The sequence below is a fragment of the Gallinula chloropus genome (assembly GCF_964237585.1).
Source record: "Gallinula chloropus genome assembly, chromosome: 3".
Lineage (NCBI taxonomy): Eukaryota > Metazoa > Chordata > Aves > Gruiformes > Rallidae > Gallinula > Gallinula chloropus.
Window position 1 is genome coordinate 21,240,388 of NC_140087.1, and position 20,347 is coordinate 21,260,734.

The 20,347-nt window shown below is 44.3% G+C and overlaps 1 protein-coding gene across 3 annotated transcripts; it reads left to right on the forward strand.

Moving 5' to 3' along the window:
• The first annotated feature begins 2,081 nt into the window (after positions 1-2,081).
• Positions 2,082-19,868, forward strand: AKIRIN2 (akirin 2). Of its 3 annotated transcripts, none has more exons than XM_084262195.1 (5): positions 2,082-2,705; positions 14,846-14,989; positions 15,576-15,725; positions 19,191-19,262; positions 19,559-19,868. In XM_084262195.1, exons 1-5 carry the CDS (start codon positions 2,504-2,506, stop codon positions 19,567-19,569), a joined length of 579 nt encoding a protein of 192 aa, XP_084118321.1. In that variant the 5' UTR covers positions 2,082-2,503; the 3' UTR covers positions 19,570-19,868. The 3 variants fall into 3 exon arrangements, with proteins under 3 accessions (XP_084118321.1, XP_084118322.1, XP_084118323.1); XM_084262196.1 differs by having other exon boundaries at positions 15,591-15,725; XM_084262197.1 differs by lacking the exon at positions 19,559-19,868 and adding an exon at positions 16,684-16,735.
• The last annotated feature ends 479 nt before the right edge of the window (positions 19,869-20,347 follow it).

Genomic DNA, 20,347 nt, shown 5'->3' on the forward strand with positions numbered 1-20,347 from the left:
TTGCTTGCAATTAGAGTGTTGCCTGCACTAGCAAAAGCTCACTTTCTAGTAGCTTATCTTGATGAAGTTTTGCCTGATTCCTCAGAGTGGTTTAATTGACTTAAATTGTGCTTGAATGGTCCTTAGGATCTGGTGTCACATGAATTCACACAACCAAATCTTTTCTGCTACTGTATGCAGAACAGACACCAAAAATATTAAGTCTGGTGGGAATGTGATGGTTATTCTGTTTCCCCCCCTCACCCCCCCCCAGTGTCACATCCAAACACAGGCACCTCTCAGCACACAGGTGAGGGCAGAAGTGGCTGTCTCAGTACTGTGTGGGCACAGGGCATCCCAAACTAAACAAGCGTATCGTACACGTGCTGATTCCCTTAACTCAGAGCCTGCAACAGCTTTGCCTCAGTCTTCCTGGGTGAAGCACTTGGTTAAGATTACTTAAGACTGTGGCAGGAACTCATGGAAACTTACCTGATTAGGGAGATGCAATGGAAATGAAGGACTAAATGAATGGAAAAACAGCCATCATTATTCCAAATAAGAGTGTCCATGGAAGGAGTCATACCGGTATAGTAATAGTAGGACAATTATAACACTGTAATAACATCAGTACATTTCCTGAGCCTTCTTATGGAGAAACAGACTCTTAACTTGCCAGCATCCTCCTTACCAAGGAATTACTCCAAGTACCTCCTCTACAGAGGAAAAGGCAACAGCAGAGGAATCATTTTGGTACTTTCTATAATTGGTTTTAGGCCGAGACAAGCCAGGCAAACCTATGGTGAATTTCACCTCACTATTCTGATAGTCATGAACTATCTGCCACAGAAAGCAAATTATTAATTACTACTTCTATTTTCATTGCACAGAAAGGCTTTGCTAGGTCACTTCACCACCTGAAACCTCAGTTACGCTAAAAGCAGCACAACCATCTCACCAGCACTGACATCAGATTTGTGATTAGACTGACTGGGTGCTCCTATGGCTTAATCAACAATACCCAGTCATGCTGAACACGTAAAGCAAAAGCTTGCTTCCAAATTATAGTAAGATTTGTTTTGTTTTTTACTGTCATTAGAGAAAGGTTAATTCATATTTCACAAGACAATCAAAGAACACCACAGAGTTAAAACTTTATGAGGGCATACTCCTCATTTTGTCTTCCAAAGACAACCTGGTTTTACCTTTGCATTAACAGAATTAGGTACAGAAAAGCTGAACATTACATACATTTGGGGGCTTTTCTACCCAGGTGAGCTACGACACAGCTCATTTCAAATGGGCAGCTGAACAGGAACGAACTCTGCTCTTCCCACAAGCAGCTACAGCTCTTTGAACCTCTTCCCTCACCACCCTCCTTAAGCAAGAAAGCCCTTTACACAACTGCAAGGAAATCAGTTGGCTACGCCTGAGATACGGCTCTCAACACTGTGAGGCATGTCCTTAGCTGTCACCTCCACCTGCTTCCTACCTCCGAGTCTCGCATGCTCTCTGCTCTGCCCTCGCCATGGAGGCCTCTAAACACACTTTGCCCTTCTCTCACGCACGGGCAAGCGCCCTGCGGACATGGAGCCGCTCGCACCTGCGGTAACAGGAGGCCCCCGGCCGCAGCCAGCCAGGCCGCGGGGCCTAGCGGGCGGCAGGGCTCTCCCCCTCTTTGTGTCTCCGGGACCTGACGGGAGCACCCCCACCCCCCGCTCCTTCCTCAGGGCCGAGCTGCTCTCCCGGGACACAGAAGGCGGCTGCCCCCTAAGGCTCAACTCTAAGCCCCGCTCCCTGCGGGCAGTACTGCCAATGCCACCACAACCCAGAGCTTTAACCCGCACCCCCAACCGCAGCCTCTGAGGGGGGATTTAAATCAGACCCCGGAAGCCGGGGCGGCCGGCGCAAGGCACGGCGGGACTTGTAGTCCCGCTGCCCCTATGGGAGCCCTGACGTAGAGCCGCGTGGCCCGGGCGGAGAAACTACGAGTCCCATGAGCCTCTGCGGCCGCCACCGCCCCAGGAACGCAGGCGCAGTGCAGGGGGTTGGTTTTTGAATCCGCGGCGTTGTTATTGACGCCATATTGCTGGTGTGGGAGTCAGAGAAGGAAGGGCCTCCGCCGCCGCCGCTCGGGCCCCGCCGCCATCGCTCGTCATCGGCGGCCCCAGCCCGGGTAGCCAGCCGCAGCCTCGCGCTCCTAGGCCCAGCTCCCGTTCCGCTACCGGCCGCGGGCGGAATTGGCCTGGCCAGGGCAGGGCGGGCGGTGAGAGCGGGGATCCAGCCGGTCGAGCCGGAGCCGCTGGGGGGGCCGGGGCCGCTCCCCAGAGAGAGGCCGACAGGGAGGCGGCGGAGGCCCTGACGCAGCTGCCCCCTCCTTCTCCTGCCGCCCTCCCTTCCCTCTCCCCCAGCCCGCCCCAGACAGCGGGGAAGGCGCCTCTGGGCAGGGCCGGCTGCTGCTGCCGCCGTCTCCCCTGCCCCTCGCTCCGAGCCCCCTTCCTTCGCCCCGCCGCCGCCCCGCGCCATGGCTTGCGGCGCCACTTTGAAAAGGACTCTGGATTTCGACCCGCTGCTGAGCCCGACGTCCCCGAAGCGGAGGCGATGTGCGCCATTGTCAGCCCCGGCCTCGGCCGCCGCCTCCTCCTCCTTCGCCGCCGCCTCCCCGCAGAAATACCTGCGTATGGAGCCCTCGCCCTTCGGAGAGGTGTCGTCCCGGCTCACTACAGGTGAGGGAGGCGGCCCCGCTGTGCCCGGCAGCCCCCCGGGGCGGTGGCGGCCGGGGGGGGGGGTGGTGGTGGTGGGTGCGGGGCGACAGCAGGCGGGGGGACCTAGGCAGGAAGGGGGGTGGCGGGTGAGCAGGGCAGGGGACCGGGAGGGCGGCCGGGGAGAGGGGGTAGGAGGAAGAAGAGAGGAGGGTTGGGTGGGTCCCGCGTCCTCGTCCAGCCATTTTCTGTTGGGTTGTGCGGTTGGCAACGGCGGGGGCCGGGGCGATCCCTGCTCGGCTTGGCACCGCCGCGGCGGAGACACAATAGAAATGGCCGTTTGCAGCAGGAGAGGGGGAGGAGGGACGGGGAGGAAGGAGGGGGGGCGGGTTGGGCCGATGCGGGCGGGTGGCCATAGGAAGGGGGTCGGGGGGGGGAGAGTGGAGAAAGGGACCCGAGCGGGGTAAGGGGGGGGGAGCGGTGGTGGGGGAGGTTTGATCTGGTGCCGAGGGAAGGGTGAGGCCGGCTTTCCTCGCGTCGGGGACGGGCACGGAGGGTTTTTTCCCCCCTCTTCCACGGGTGTCTGGATGTGGCAAGGAGAGCCGCAGGGGCGAGTCAAGCTGCGGAAGCGCTGGGGGCGGTGGATGAGCCGTGGCGGGGGGGGAGGCGACCGCCCGTAGGGTCTGCGGAGATGGGGCTCACTCCCAGCCTGCGCCCCTCTCGCTGGGGCCCCCATCGATCCCTCGCAGCCATTATCGGTGGGTCGAACGTTGCCCGAGCCGAGGCGGCGGCACCTCCTCCCGTTGCTCAGACATCGGGGGGGGGGGAGGGGAGTGGGGGGAGGGCGGGGAGCGCGGCCTGTCATCAATCACCCGCAAAACGCCAGTGGGAAAAGGCAAAATCAGATAAAACAAAGGGGCAATTCCGTTTCCAGTTCCTTAATACGTGCCACCGTCCCGGCTGACCCATTCTGTGTCATCCTTAAAGTTTCGTAGGAAAACCGAGCGATGAAAGCGCTTGTGCGTGAGGGTGAGAGTTGCCTTTAGGGCAGATAAAATGGAATCGGGGCAGTCTGTGCGCTGGGCGAGGGCGAAACCCTTTTTTCACATTGTTAACGTGCGAGAGATGAGTCAACCGGTGTCCCTAAAAGCTTCAGGTCTGCTTTGTGTAATTGCTGTCAATTAAAAATCAACCGAGTTCGTTTTAGCAGCGGGGAGGGGGAGAAGAAAGGAAGGAATCTTGGCTGGCACGCAGGATTGATTGGCCCTTGCTACGGTTAGTCTAGTGGGTAGCTTCCAGTAACGCACTTAAGAACGGTTAAGCTCGCAGCCCTGAGTGGCTGTAGCGCTGAGGTATGGATCTGTGTCCTTTGTGTGCAGGGGAAAAAAAGCCCTCTGCAGTTGTTGCAGCTGAATTCCTTCTGCTAGTGCCTTCGGTTCTCCCTTCTATACAAAAGTTGGCCCCGGAATACTGTTAGGATTACGGAGCAGTAAGTTTGGATGCGTTTTCAAATCGCTGTCTCCTCCATGTAGGGCAAGTGCCTTCTTTTAATGTTCTTAGTTCTGCAAACTGTACCAGTAAGATACATTTCTTTATGCTGTGGAGGAAATAAATAGAGGGCATACAGCATACTTATACTTGGCATCGGTGCCTTCGTGTTTTTTTTGCACCTCTAGGAAAAGATCTTGAATGAGTCAGCGGTCTGGGATGAGAGTTGTGATGGATGGCACTCCCTGGTACAGTGAGACATTACATATACTTGGAGATAGATGTTTAAATCAGAATTCATTTGATTCTTTTTAGAAGATAAGTGTAGCTTCATTTCAAGGATTTATCTTGGCTTGCTGCTTTGGGATTTGTAGAGCTTAGGTTGTGGATGTTTAATATTAAATACTGTCTGGGTAGTAAATGTGTATTGCTGAAGAGACAAATCAATAAAATTTTCAGCAGAGATAACCTACAGCAGTATTTGAGGTAATACCTAAACTCCTATTTTAATGATGCTGAAGCTCTGCAAAACTGAAGTTGAGCAAATACAGGCCCCATCTTCTCTTGAGCAAATCAGAAGAGCAGGTGATAATCCATAGGAAAAGGTGATTCTGTACAGATAAGGGTGTGTTTTGTGTGAGCCATTTGTATAATATAAAGTGAAGGACAGTAAGTTAAAATGTCTCTTAGAGCACTTCAATGCTCTTGAGTAAAACTTGAGGTGTTCATAAATTGTGTGGATATACACAGGTTTTGCTTAAAAGCTCCCTCTTGTTTCTGTTACAAGGAAAAAAATCTTTATTATAGAGTGCTAGTACAAATGTGACTGTCAAGCAGCATGCTTAGCTTTTTCTTTCACTTGAATTTAGGGGTATTATGGCATTGTATATGTTTCATGATGACCATTAGCGAGCAAAATGGAGCTTATAGGAGCCACTATAAAGATTGTTTGGGATTCGTCTCATCTAATTTACGTCTGACCTAATAATTTGTGGGTTTTTTTGATAGTCAGTTGGAAGAAACAGATGGTTATTCTAGAGGTCTGGCTTCAGATGAGGCAAAGTGTGCTGTAGAAACACGTATTGCTTTCCATTGACTGTAAAATTAATTTACATGCCCATTTCTGATGTAGATGTCTACATTTGGGTCAGATAAATCTTGCTCTGTGTGCAAAAAGAATTCCAGTCTGATTTTAAAAGTTTTCCCAACTGAGTCACTGGTTTGTTCCATTTTTATATTGGGAAATTTAGTAACAATAGCCAGAATTCAGTTGACTTCACTTGTGGTTTTCTCAGCATGTTACTATAATGCTTAAGTTTCCAGCACTTAAAGTATCTCTCTCGGTTTTCTTTCATGAAAATCAATAGTCAAGCAAAATCAGAGCTCTGGATAAAACTTGATTCTGATACTTGTATTTAAGTTAATTCTTAAGCATTTTTCTTCTGTCTGATGCTCTGTCATGGTAGCGTTTTAACTTCACCCAGTGGAGACCGTATCAGCACCAGAACTTCTTAATCACAGGGTTAAGTTTTTAAAAGATGAATTATCTGGATACTGATTGATTTGGAGGATAAGGAGTGCTGAGACCTTAGAATATAGTGTTGGTAGCTGGATGAGAAACCAGCTGTCTTTATACTGTGGTTGTATACAAATAAACGACATGTCTGTTTAAGAGAGGGTAGGCTTATTCAAAATGAAATTTATCTCTCACAAGAATGTTTTAATATTTTGTGGTTATTTGAACAGCTGTTAGGTCACTTCCAGTTTGTCATTGAATTTGGCAGCCAAACTGTAATTGTGGCTTTACCATCTATACTTCCTGTGGAGTTGTGCTTACTGGCTTGAGCACACTCTGAGCATCTTTACTAATTTTGGGGTACCATTGTTTGCATCTAAAATTATGCGTTAAAACCCTATTCACTGTAAGTGGTGCAGAACATAACAGCCTGGCACAACATGGGTTCAGTTTAGAAAGGGCAGCTCCTATCTAGAAAGCTTTCTACTGCTTGAATGCTACAGATGAGTTTTACTTGCATGAGACTGCCCTGTATGATCGGAATAACTGCTCTTGGGCCTGGCTGCCTGTACGTGATGCAGTGGACCTGTTTGGTTTTCTCTGAAGTCCTAGGGGTGCTGTCACATTTGAAAGCTGTAAAAGCATTCTAGAGGGTGGAAGGAGGAAACAGTGCCAGTATATATTTCAGCGTTATCTGCTGGGTGGTTTAGAACCAATATTTGCAGTTTTACCCTGGTGAAAGATTATGTTGGGGGCGGCAGGGGAGGGGAAAGGAAAAAAAAACACCAAAACCACATTTTGGTTGTTTTTTAAATGCAGTGACAGGTGAGTGTCAGAAAGCCTGCATGCCTGGGTATTTCTGAGGCTGAAGCTACAGTGGGAAATACAGTCCAGAGAAATGGAAGGAGGAGAAGGAAGAGCTAGTGTTGACATTCGGGATTTAAATCTCATAGTTCATGGTGCATAGTAACTGAGAAGACGCACTGAGACCAGTAACTTCCATACTCCTCATCCAGAGGTGTAATTTGCAGCTAGATTCTTGTGCAAAATCAAGAAGAATGTTGTATTTAAAGGTTGTGAAATTGCTTAAAAATCCACAAACTCTTGCATCCACACGTGCAATTTTTCCTCCATCTGAAATGTTCATCTGCCTCAACCAAAAAGTGTAGTGGATGGGGTTGTTGAGAATAGTTCTTCAAGCAGAGATGTGGGCATTATTGAATTTATGCAGGATTTAGTAACGAGTGTTGATAATTGGTGTTTGCTGCTCTGGTGGCAGTTGTATGGCAAATGTCTAGTTAAAGATGGCAAATGGAGTTGGTTTTAAGATCCCCTCTCTCATTAGAAACAGAAGGTAGATAACGGTGTGTTTAATGTATACACGTTTTTATTTCATAGAGTAATGGGGGGCAGTGATCTAATTAACACAGATTTTCAAAGTTAATGCAAGAAAGAAAGAAAGACTTTGACCTTTTTGAATAGGAGGAGCTGTTAGTCTTCCATATAGGCTGTCCTCCCATGACCTTTCCATTGCCCTCTTGAGCAAATGTAACTTCTGCCTGAAACTTGGTCAGGCAGTGGCCAAGCCCAGGTTTGTGTTTTAAATGAACAGATCTCTAGTGGCTTTGGAAAGTGACATGGTAGTAGTGCTGCATCTCTTTCTACTTCATTTCTGTTTTGTTAACATTTATCCACATGTGTATTTATTGCTAAATTATCTTGGTGAGATGCCAAGTTTCTCATTGTGCTCCAGTATTGCAGAAGTCATGAGGATTTTAAAAACCAAAACATTCCCACCCCTTAAAATGAAAAAAAAGGGCAGCACATAATGGCTGCATCTGGACTTGATAATTTAATTTATATGAGAAATTTCTATATGGATGCCTGTGGTGACTATAAATGTTAAATGCCCTTGGTTGTAGATGTCATAAAATGTTGAAGCAGTTATTTGTTTCAGTGGCAAGTTGGATAAATGTAATGTGACATTTTTTTATGTGAAGAGAAAGATCTAATTGCTGTGTCTAATACATTTTGCATTGCTTGATGTATTTTTCATTCCTCGACCCCTTGATCAGGAGAACTGGGATTTTCTGAAAGAACACATTTGCAGAATGAGCTAACACATCTGTGAGCATCTGACTTGTAGGAGAACCAGAACCTTCATCAGCCTGAGACCTTGAGTAATTGGATCTCATGAGGTGGCCAGCTCTGTGCCACAGAGTCCATTGTGAGCTGCTCGTGTCCATTTGGCAGACACTGGCTGTGAAATGTCAGCGTGTCTCCCTTACCTGGTGGTTAGAGCATGCTCCTCTGAGGTGAGCATGAGTTCCAAAAGCAGCATATGACCAATTACTGAAGTCTTGCAGACCATGCCTAATTAAGAAACACAACTTGAATGATTGATGTCTATGACCAAAGCAAGAGAGTGAGAGGAATATCTGGATTATTTTAATCTCTGCTATGGATTCTCTGCTGAAGTAGAAATAAAAAGTGAAGAATGTTGTTACCTGTTGCTCTGCTGTGGTGCTGCCCATGGGGGAAGCTAATTTAAGTAACATTGTGTTCCAGTAGTCTAGTGGTGGGGAGACCTAGACTAGGACTGTGGTAGCATCAACTAAATGTTGTTTCTGGTCTTACTCAACACATTCATCAGTGACCTGGACAAGGGGATGGAGTGCCCCCTCAGCAGTTTGTTCACGATACAAAACTGGGAGTAGTTAGTGGCTGACACACCAGAAGACTGCGCTGCCATTCAGTGAGACCTGGGAAGACTAGGGAATTGGGCAGAGAGGAACCAAATGAAGTTCAGCAAGGGCTTCTGTAGGGTTCTGCACATAGGCTGGAATAACCCCAATACCAGTACAGGTTAGGGGTTGACATGCTGGGAAGCAGCTCTGTGAAGAAGAACCTAGGTGGACAACAACCTCTCCACGAGCCCACAGTGTACTCTAATGGCCAGGAAGGCCAGTGGCATCCTGGGGCACATTAAGAGGGAGTGTGGCCGGCAGGTCAGGGGAGGTTATCCTCCTCCTCTGCTCTGGTGAGACCACATTTGGAGTGCTGTGTCCAGTTTGGGCTCCCCAGTTCAAGGAAGACAAAAGAAGTACTGGAGAGAGTTCTGCAGAGGGCTTCAGAGATGAGCAGGGAGCTGGAGCATCTTTGGTATGAGGAAAGGCTGAGAGAGCTGGGGCTGTTTAGCCTGGAGACGAGAAGACTGAGAGGGGATCTCATCAACCTTTATAAATAACTAAAGGGTGGATGTCAAGAGGATGGGACCAGGCTCTTCTCAGTGATGCCCAGTGACAAGACAAGGGGCAATGGGCACAAACTGGATCACACAAAGTTTTGTCTGAACGTGGGAAAAAACTTTATCTGAGGGTGACAGAGAACTGACACAGGCTGCTCAGAGAGGTTGTGGAGATAGGCAAGACCTGCCTCCTGGACATGGCCTGCGGTGCAACCTGCTGTAGGTGATCTTGCTCTACTGAGGTTTTGGAGTAGATGATCTCCAGAGGTCCCTGCCAGCCCCTGCTGTTCTGTGAAAAGGGTGATGGCCTAATGGAAATGATGTAAGTCTGAACTAGGGCAGTGAAACCGTTTTTCTTTAACAGAAGCTGTAGTCCCTGAAGATGTATGCTATTGATACCAGGGTGGCATTTGATTGATTCACTTAGAAGAAATCTCAGGCATGGTTCAGATTTGAATGCATATGTTGAATGGTGACACTGCAAGCTGAAACATGAGCTTTAGGTTCCATTTCAGGCCAGAAGAGCTGCTACTCTGATTTCAGCCTATTGAGTCACCTTCCTATGTGTTTTGCCAATGTTTCCTTCAGCTGAATAAAAGAAGCCAGAAACTGAGAGATGAGAAATTGCTAGTTTAAAAATCAAACACCCCTGTCCCATCCCTGTTGTCCCACTGCCCCTCTCCTCCTCCACCCCCCACCTTCCCCCAAACCCCCCCAATCATTTAGGGGAAGCAATCAACACCTTCATAGTTGATAAATGGTTATTTAAATGGAGAAAATAATTGTTTGCCTTGTTACCTTTTCAAGTTGAACTGCTGCTTCCCTCGTACATAATTTCTAGGTAATTACAGGTCAGGATGAGGTAATGAGGTGACAACTTAGGAAAAAAAACCCACTTGCCTTTTTATCATGAATTAAAGGAAGTAAGAAGACATCATTCCTTGGAAATAAATATTTGGCTTTGTAATCCATTAGTGTGACAGGTCTTATTTCAGATGCCAAACTTGAATTCTGAATTGGCCTCTTGATATTTCATCCGCTCTCCCTTGGGTGTGAAAGCACTTGAAACATGAAATTTTGGTTCCCCGAGTTACATCTCAAATGCTGAAAGAAGACTGACATGAATGCTGTCCATCTTAATGCAGTATTTCATGAACCTATATACTCTGTGCTCTCAGTACATGGAGCTCCTGATTGAAGAAGAGCATCTGCATTTCTTTGTATTCAGGTGTGTTTAACTCAATCTGCTCTGCTTTCAGTGGTCTTGGTGCGACAGCAATCTTCATTTGTCATTCTTTGTCTTAGCATTCAACTTGAAGGAGGAGAAGGGGGCACATAATACTGTCTTGCATAACTGGCCTGGATTCATAGTTATCTTGAATTTGAAATGGCATTTTATGAAGTACTAATTCACTTCAGTGTGCTAGCAGTGTGGCTTTTTCTTGCTGCTACCCTAGGTTTAGTAGGCCTAATTTTTACTTTTATTTGTGCTTGATGTTTCCTACATCAAGGAAGGGGCTGCAGGCTAGTGCTTTGCCTTCAGAGGTATCTCTAGCCAGTAGGAAACACTTGGGCACAAGATAATTTAAGAAGAAACTGAGGACAGGCCACAGTGATGTGACTTTGACCATATGAAATACAGTCCTTTTTTCATCCCATAAATGCAGTTACTGCCTTGACGGACAATGTCTGATTTGAACTTCAGCACCTATAATGTAGAGGCAAGTCTTCATTTAAAGTATCCACTGAGTTCTAATATATATGATTCAAGTCTCTCAGAGAAGCTCGCTCACTTGGCTCTCTTTAATGAGTGCACTTCCAGATGCTGTGTTTTTATACAGAAAATAATTTGCTAATTAAAATGCATGTCATTGTTGAAAAAGATAATTTGGGCCTCCACATTAAACAGCACACAAAAAACTCCTGTCCTGTGTTTAACACCAGTGAAATGCACATTTTAATTCACTTGTCAGCTGCAGAGAAGAATAGTGAGAGCTAATTGAGAGCAAAGGAAGTTAAGAAAGTGAACTTGAAAAGGCAGGAAGGGTTTTTTTGAATCAAAATTAGGTTGGAGAACGAGCTCTGCTAACTTCAAACTTTGATTAATTGGGCCAGAGTTTTTAATGGGCTTTACAGTTAGATGTCTGTAATACAGGGGGTGTTCAAAAGTTGTCTGGTTTGCACTGCCTTAATATTTCATGGCTTCTTCCAAGTGCAGAGGTGCTATAAAAACTGCTCTGAACAGAATATGCTTGTTTGTCAGATGTATTTTGGGGGGTTTATTAAGCAAAACTGTAAATGCCAGAAGTAACTTGGTGCATTTAAACAACTTTTCTTACTCTTCTAGAAGGCTTAAGAAAATAAATTTGGCATTCAGATTTCCAGTAAATTGGTCATAAATCTTTGCAAGCTTACATCTCACTTCACAGTGAAGTAGTTTTGTTTCAAGGCATAGAGTTTTATGCCCCTGTATGTTAATAAAAACGTCTACCAAGTCTTTGCTGCTGCAAACATGTGCCTGCTTAATTTGAAGCATTACTAGTCTGATCATTAACTTGAGAAGTCATTGAAGAGTTTGATACTATGTTAAGCTTCTGTTTCTTGACTATTTATTAATCTCTGTTTTACACATGGTGGAGATGGGGAAGTATGAGTCATTCTTGCAGTCTTGCCTGCTAGCAGCACAGTACTGAGTACAGCTTGTAGTCCAGCTCTCTGTGCTGAGCAGTAGTGCTTTCACATCTTCTAAATTAGACCACATAGAGGAATGCCGTTTACCAAACCAGATTATGTATGTGCACAGCAAGAGTTCAGTCAGGATTTCAGGCTTTTTCTCCTGGTGGCTGTTTGCAGTGTAGACAGAATTTTGTCATGTTTGGATACTCCCCTCCTCCACCCCACTTTGCTTAGCTGTATACCTCTACCTGGAGGTACAGTAGTGCAAGCTGTCAGAGTGGTTTTGTCAGGACAGATCTCACATCAGTGATGTTTGTTGAGATTTTTGTTTTCAGAGCAAGATTTGAAGGTGTCAGGTTGAAAAAAGTGTGGCCAAATTAGAAGTAGATGAAGTTAGTGTGATACCATAGGATCCTAGAGTGGTGTCAGACGGAAGGGACCTCAAAGATCATCTGGTTTCAACTGCCTGCCATGGGCAGGGACACCCTTCACTAGACCAGGCTGCCCAAAGCTCCATGGACCTGGCCTTGAACACTGTTGGGGAGGGGGCAGCCACAGCTTCTCTGGGCGGCCTGTGCCAGGGCCTCACCACCCTCACAGGGAAGAGTTTCTTCCTAATGTCTAATCTAACTCTGTCCTCTTTCAGTTTAAACTCAGGACCCCTTGTCCAGTCCCTACTTGGCCTTGTAACCAGTCCGCTCCATCTTTCCTGGGGGCCCTCATCAGCTCCTGAAAGGCTGCTATTGAGACTTCTGTGTCCACAATTCAGTATAATTTGGAATAGAGTCTTGTATCTTTGGTGCACAAATCTGTTTACTATCCCAGATGTTACAGGTTTTCCAGAGCCGGTATCTGATTTCTCCACTGTGTGCTTTTGCTTCTTCTGTTCTTGATATTTTAACATTTTCTCAGAATTATTCCCTGTTTAATTTTCAGGGATTGTTAGGGCTGGAGGAAACCTAGCTGATTATTGTTGTTTTAACTCTTGTAGTTACCCATTGACCAGAGTCTGTTTAGTTTTTCGGGTTTTTTGGGTTTTGGTGTGTGTTTTTTTTTCCCAAGTGATATTGGTGGTTTATGTGGTTTGAGAATGTTTCTGCAAAAAGATAATACAAAGGAGAGCTGTAGCAAAGATTTTTATCAAAGTTGTTACACCCAGAATTTGGCTGATGTTTTTGCAGCTCATACAGAATTTGGAAAGTATGCCCAAGACAAAGTAGTCATCGTGGAGGATGCATGTGATCTGCATTCTTCACTTAGTGTATATACAGTGTGAATGTTTGCGGTCACATTTCTCATACTGTAGATATGCTTTAGGACAGATGTTATCTTATGAGCTAATTTGGTTCCCACTCAGAATTATGCAGTATTGCTTTAGCTTACAACAGCACTTGATGCTGAAGGAAAAGTATTGTTTTACCACCATAATGCTGTTGAGTAAAAGTGTCGCAGGGCTGTTCACTGGCTGCTGCAGTGTGTGTGCACGTGGCAGATTCTGCATAGGGTTCTTTTTCATTTTGGAGGCTTGACTGCATCTTGGCTTAACCTGATTTATGTATTTCTGTACCATGCTGGAGTGTAGAATGTCTTGTCCTTCAAAAGGTATGAATCCTCCAGTCACCCTTGAGTCCTTTTTTACTACTTCCTTGTAGTTTCCTTCTCTTCAATTCCCTACTGTGCTTCTTTATTAAATTTTCTGCATTGATCCAAGTTATTGATCCCCCCTTTAGAGACCTGAAAATTGTATAAGCGTTGTAGGCTGGAAAGGTGTAAACTGGGACTGAAAAGGTCTAAACTGCAAGGCCTTCATCAGTGGACAAAATCCAAGCAAGAGCCTCCTTTGCTGAAAATGCTGGTGTTCTTCTCAACTCAGAACAGTTCCCTCTCTCTCTGAGTTGGAAGCCCCCAGACCAACTTAAGGAATTGAAGAACCACTGCAATTGTTAAACTTCTGAACTAGGAATGGGCAGATGTTTGCTTCTGCTTGGACTGGCATAGGCTTCAGCTGAATAAGCTTGTCGCCGAAGTTTCACATGGTTGCCTACTAGAAAATATGCAAATAAAGAGCCTCAATTACATACTGTTTGCAGACATGAAAATTGAGGCGTTTTCATGGTGTTGTATTGACAAAATGCTGAATGGAAGTAGAAAGCTGTGTCGAGTGAGCGGAGTCCTTCGCAAGTCTGACGTGATGGCTTTGATGTGTATGTATGAGAGTTTGGGAAAGGTGTCTCTGTCAACAGTCTAGAAGGCTCAGTGGAACCCAGTACTGTAGGGATATATATATATATATTTTAATGCATTTGAAAGTAAGACTTTTCATAAAGAGGGAGTCTTTGGAAGTCTCTCTGTGAAAGCCTCTTGTGAAAAATAGGAAGTAGCTTTTGTTTTTTCTTCTTCTTTCTGTAATATTTTACCTTTCCAGAGGCTATGCACTTAGGGCACTGATGTACCCAAGAGTCTTCTGGTATGTGGAATTTCATAGAGAAAGCATGCAGGATTGGTAATTTTACTGCAAGGATTACTTTTTTCTTTATAGTTCTTCAATGGAGACAAGTTTATTAAAGCACTTGCTGCATTTTGTTCAGTGCAATCAAGTTCTGAACTGCATACTGCCAAAAGATACTATTGATTCATCCCTGATATTTCTTTGGCTGGATCTGAGGCTGTCAAAAATGTTGCAGAAGGCTTTTGTATTTTGACTGCTTGTTTCCAGTTCTTTTGAGAAGCCATTGCTTTTTGCATATTCTGCTTAAATTGTGTTTTCCCCTCCACTTTGCTGCCTATCTGCTAATAACTGTTCTGAGAAGAATGGTACTTAGTCCTGGAGTCTTTTGTTACCCTTAACTGTATGAATGATGAACGCTGTCTGGGGGAGAAACATTATTCTGAATTAAAGGTAGGAGGGGAAGAGGATGAATACCAGTTCTGTAGCCTAATTTTTATGCATGTTTATTCTGTAGTTAATAGTTCCTAAAATTTAACCTTATGCTGTTTATTTTTGGGAGCAGTACTCTGGCACCAATACCTGACTTTTTTGCTTGTGTTCTGGAGAAAAGAGTGGAGTTACCTTTTGGTTCGGTTGTGTGTGTCTTCAGTAAAACATCATGGGGTTTGTGGGCCAGGTTTCATTAGTGTAGATTTTATAATCTGTTAATGATCTACAGTGCTGAAGTAGAAATAAAGAGAAATGCCGAAATGTGATTATGCTTAATTGTCTTACTGTTTCTCTTTTAGAACAAATTCTGTATAACATAAAACAGGAGTACAAACGCATGCAGAAGAGGAGACACTTAGAAAATAGCTTCCAGCAGACAGATCCTTGCTGTTCTACTGATGCACAGCCGCATGCATTTCTCCTTACTGGACCAGCTTTGCCAGGTACCCAGAATATTCTGTGTAATTTTGCTATGTGTCCTTAGACTCTGTTTGCAGAAATAATTTCCCCTGGTTTTTTTCTGGTGGTTAATGGCACCTTCTCACTAGTTAACTGTTGCTTTTTTTGGCAATGCTAACATTGGTCTGGAAGATTGAAGTCTCTCATTTTAAGAGCTGGTAGGACACAAGGCTTGCATTATTTTCAAGAGACCATCCTGTGTACCCTTGTCACTGATGCTCTAGTAGGTGTCAGACAGCAAAGCAGCTGTCTTTGCAAAAACATACCGCACTGTAATTCTTACATAAAATAGAAGCTTAAATTTGTAGATGGCAACTGCCATATAAATGGTGTTCATAGTGTAATGGACTTGGTGTTTTGATAACCACACACATTGTTCATTGTAATGTCTTCCTTTTGAGTGCCCAGTTTTACTGGAGTAGTAATCAGAAATGTTCAAATGGCAGAGAAAGACTTCTCAGTGTTCAGCAAAGTTCCCTTAATGTAAAACAATGTGAAGAAAACTGATTCTAAAAATGACTGTGACCTATTTAGAAGTGTAAATTGGTATGCCTAAATATTTAATCTTAGGTACTTCATCTGCAGCATCATCACCATTGAAAAAAGAACAGCCCCTGTTTACTCTCAGACAAGTTGGAATGATCTGTGAACGTTTGCTGAAAGAACGGGAAGAGAAAATCCGTGAAGAGTATGAAGAAATTTTGACCACAAAACTTGCAGGTATATTGTAGTTCAAAATAATGTGTTGGGGTGAATTTACAAGCTTAAAACTTTTTCTCATTTTTCTGTTAGCTGTTTCTTCTGACCTAATCTGATTAAGGAATGAGATTGCATTCAGGACAGAAAAAATTATCATTTCCTCCTCATTTTTTTGCCAGAAAGACTTTCTATTCTACTGGCTTAAGAGCTCTTTGTGAAGGATGTTTTTTTTTTTTTTTTTCCTGCTTGGGAACTGACTTCCTTTTTCTGGAATTTGGCAAGATGACAGTACCTAAGATTTCCCTTTCTCTTCCCAGTACTTACCATTGCACTGCTGCCAGCGGTGTTTGGGATCTTCCTGAGCAGCAGTAGTTCAGTTGCATTTCTGATGCTCCCAGTTGAATTGTGTTTCACATGATTTGCCTGACATTTTTGGTGCCAGATGCCAACTTACCTTTTTGTAAGGATCATGTTAATGTCAGCGTTATAAATGTGACCTTTAGGTGTTGAAATTCTCCTAAGCATCTTGCTGGCACATTTGAACACCTAAATTCTGATGCATTCAGAGGTAGGTGCCTTCAGAGTATGGTACAGTGTCTTAATTTAGTATTTAGTGTGAGGAAAATGAACATCGAGTGCGTTCTTCATGAATGCCCATGGCTGTTATGTTCTGCTTCCCATCTGGAAACACATCAGTTAGTTTGCAGATCTCTTAAGGTGTGGGAATACAACCTACAGGCATGCCCATGCCAAAAGTCACCAGACTTGCCAGGCTTGTGGGTAGCCTGGGACAGTATTGTCTGTGTGAGCCACTGTTCTGTGCTTGCTCATCTGCCATCACTGTGCAAGGAGTGACCATAGTTCCAAGACCCTCTTAAATCTACATCTATTTCTATAAGCCTTAGATGCTTCTGAAATGCATTTCATTTGGCAATCATCATAACCATTTGAAGACCAGATACATTTATGTTTATTCCAGGCATTTTCTGAGTACAAACCTGTCCTTTACAGCAGGAATGCTGGCAAGTTCTGTATGTGTGTTCCCAACTGTCAGTCCCAAGGGGAGTGAGGTTTTTTGAGGGGAAGGGAGGAGGATGGTTTCTGTTTGGGGGGGTGCATGTGTGTGTGGCTATGGTTTACAGTGAGGTTTACTTGTTCTTAAGATGGTGGTCATGAGAAGAGCTATTAGATCATGTTACTGCACCCCATATATCAAGGTAATAATAAATTTTCAGCATTATAATGGAATTTAGAGACTGCTGAAAGAATTTAGACTTACATAGAAGGCCAGTTATGTTTTTCTGCAGGTGAAATGGTGAGGTTTTTACTACAGTTTGTACAGTAAGGCGATAGTCATTCTTACAAACTAGTGAAGTCACTGGAAATGTTAAGTGGAAATTCTGTAATTAATCTCAGTTGAATCACTCTTGGAAAATCTCTTTCAAGTGACTTAACTGAATGTTTGGATCTCCCGATACTTGCTTTATTCCTTTATGAATCACTGTTTTCTTGTAGGTAACTAACCAGATACTGCCCCTTTTTTAAATTCTCTCCTCTGTTCTTTGTGAGCAGAGTTGCCTTTCATGCAGAGAGCGTTTGATAAATGGAGAACTCTGATCACTCTAATACCCTGATTTCCCCTCCTCCTGCCTGTTACCTGAAACTGCTGTGTTAGCATAAACTTGCTTCTGCAAAGTCCTTTGCAAATTTTAAAACCAGAGGAGGAGACTAACGGGCTAAAGGAAACTCTAGCTTGAAAGGTTTTCTCTAGAATCTATTTGAAAAACAGGTTGTTACACTTAAATGTCAGATGGTATAGTAATCATATTTGTATTCATGGCATTTCACCACCTTTTGACTTAAAATAGCTACTTAGAACATGCACAATACAGGATACCAGTGGTGTAAGTATCTTTACAAGCTTTCCCTTAGATTTTCAAACAGTTCACCATAGGTTGCTCTTACCTTTGGATTGCTTAACTTTCCCAACCTGAATGCCAGTAGAAAAGGGATTTTTGCTAACAGTGGATTAAGCTGTAGTTTTAACAAGGGTAGTGCTACAAAGCAGCTGTGTGTGTAGACTTAAACCTTTAAGGAAGAAAGCTCACAAGTTGGTTTCTGGCCTTTCATACATACTTTTAGGAAGAGTTCTGGTTGCTGTTATTTTTGGAAATGGTTTCTGGGCAACAGATCCTTCAGTCTCATCTTTGTTATTTTGTTGTTTGGCTGAGATCCTGGCATGGCTGCTGAAAAGCCATCAGTCAGAACTGTGGTGAAGCAGAGCTCCTGCTTCGGGCAGAGGGGAACTGGCTGCCCTGACCCTGGGTCCCTTCAGTCAGGGATGAAGCTCCTTAGATCGTTGGGTCAGGTCCGGACTTTGGGCTGCTGCTGCTGCACTACTTGCTGATTACTGATACCCTGTTTACTTCAAAGGTGAAGCTCATCCATGCAAGAGGATGGGGACTTTAATGGGGCAAACCTGTGGGACTAGGAACCACTACAAATCTAACTGCATTTTTGGTTGAAGATTGCCTTCTTTGACCTTGCCCTTTTCTCAGAACACCCCACATTGCTGCACATGTATTTTTCCACAAGGGAGGAAGGGGAATGGAGAGGAGCGTCATCTGGTAGATATTACTCTCCTTGTTCAATTTCTAATTCTGAAAGGTGATATCCTGCTGATGAGTGCAATACTGAAACTGAGTAAAATATTGTGAGTGTATTTGTATGTATGTGTATAGAAAGAATAATCTTTCTGGGAAATAACAATGCTTAGCTCGAAGCCAGACACATACGTTGGATATCTAAATTTCACTTCAGATTACATGGTAGCCATTCTTAGGAAGTCCACAGTCACCTGTATGTTTTCTTTTGTGGCTACTTCTGTGAATGGAATTAGTCAAGTGTTAGTCACTTAGCATTTCATCCTTTCGGTTTGCTGTTTCCTTTTGTTTTTCTGGTGGCCACCGAAAAGAATTTCTGACTCCATAGCAAGTCCTTTTCCTGTACTTCTGTATTTTCATTTCATCAAGTCGATTTTCTTCTGGTAGTCAGTCGTAGGAGCAGAGGAAGGTTAAGTTTCCAACCCTTGCACCGACATTAACGCCATGTGTGCTTAACTGCTCTGCCCCCTTATGGATCTGTGAAACGGGCACACTCGATTACTTCAGTACAGTGCCTCACACTGAGCTGGGTGCTGGGCATGTTGAGGTCTTGGTGTATGTGCAGCATAATTCTCTTTGAGCATATGGCTGTCTTTCCCGTTACCAGAGCTTGTAAGGGAAAGCTTTTTAATTAAGGGGACGTGCGCTGCATTGTTCTTGGGGATGGAAAGGAAATGGCAGCTGTGAACTGTGTAAAGTCACTTAAAACTACTGCTGGTGGATGTGTGTTTAACTGATACTGATTTGTATAACATAGCCATGACTGTTGCTCATCTTGAGTTCCACCTGCTGTACTCACCCTGCCCATGCTTCTTGCTTGCAGAACAATACGACGCGTTTGTGAAGTTCACGCATGATCAGATCATGCGACGATATGGAGAACAGCCTGCCAGTTGTGAGTATCCCCCCTGGCTCCTGCAGCAGCCTTACCTGACACACAGCACAGCCACTTAAATGCCCACTGCTTGTTGGTCACCTGCTCGGGCCCAAGTTAAGCAGTGTAAATTGGTAAAATTAGAGACCAAAGTTGGAGGGTAAAATGCAACTTTTGTTCTGAACATCTAGACCTGTCTCCCATAGCATGCTGAGCTTTTCTTTTCGAAGCCAGGTTTGATATTTACTGTGGGTGGTTTGTGATAGAGCTGGCATTTAACTCCAATAATAACTCTTGGGTGTTTTTTCTCTTTCCAGATGTGTCATGAATCACACTTTCTGCATATGTGGGCTGCCCTATACACCCTGTTTTATTGTTGCAAGCTGTCCCAGTAAAGACTTGCAGCAATGCCATATTTTTTTCCCCCTGTGAACACAGGTTATTTCAAGCTTTTGTCAGTGGCAACCACTCTTATGCAGCAACTGGTTTTGGAGTGCTCCCTGATGTCAGTACCACCTGGATGTGGACCTTTGCTACCTGTAATAATACCAGTGGCCTCATTTGCTGTATCGTTACAATTTGGCTTCTTATGTTAATAAGTTTGAAAAAGTAAAGGATTAAAGCTGGTGTTCTAGAAGTTGCCCTTCACTGGTTGTGTAAATAAAAATGTAGAATGACACTTCTGACTGAAGTTAGTGTGGTTTTCATAACTGTGCACTACAACAAAGCTGTAATCACAGTTAAGTTAGAATGTAATCCCAGGACAATTTTAAGCAAATAGCCCACAGTACTGCCTGTGAAATAGTGAAGGAGGGCATTTCTGTATTCCATGACTTTTTTGGGGGTTAAGAATGGGTTTATATGATTTCTCATTTTTGTAGTTTTTATTTATTCTATCAGTCTTTAACAAATGTTTATTGCTGCAATTTTTCAGTGTATCATTGTTTTACTGCCCTTGTAGTACTGGAATTTAGTTGGAAGAATAAAACATTTACTTCTAATCTGCTTGTTTTTAATATGCAGGTGGAACTTTTGCTGTGTATGAATAAAGTTAAAACTTGAGTGTTTAAATGAAAACTTCATTTACTAGCAGTAGTGGGTGAACC

Coding starts and splice junctions, on each gene's coding strand:
- AKIRIN2 (XM_084262195.1), top strand. CDS start 2,504: ATGGCTTGCGGCGCCACTTTGAAAAGGACTCTGGATTTCGACCCGCTG. Junction 2,706..14,845: donor GTCGTCCCGGCTCACTACAG/GTGAGGGAGGCG, acceptor TTTCTCTTTTAG/AACAAATTCTGTATAACATA. Junction 14,990..15,575: donor TACTGGACCAGCTTTGCCAG/GTACCCAGAATA, acceptor ATTTAATCTTAG/GTACTTCATCTGCAGCATCA.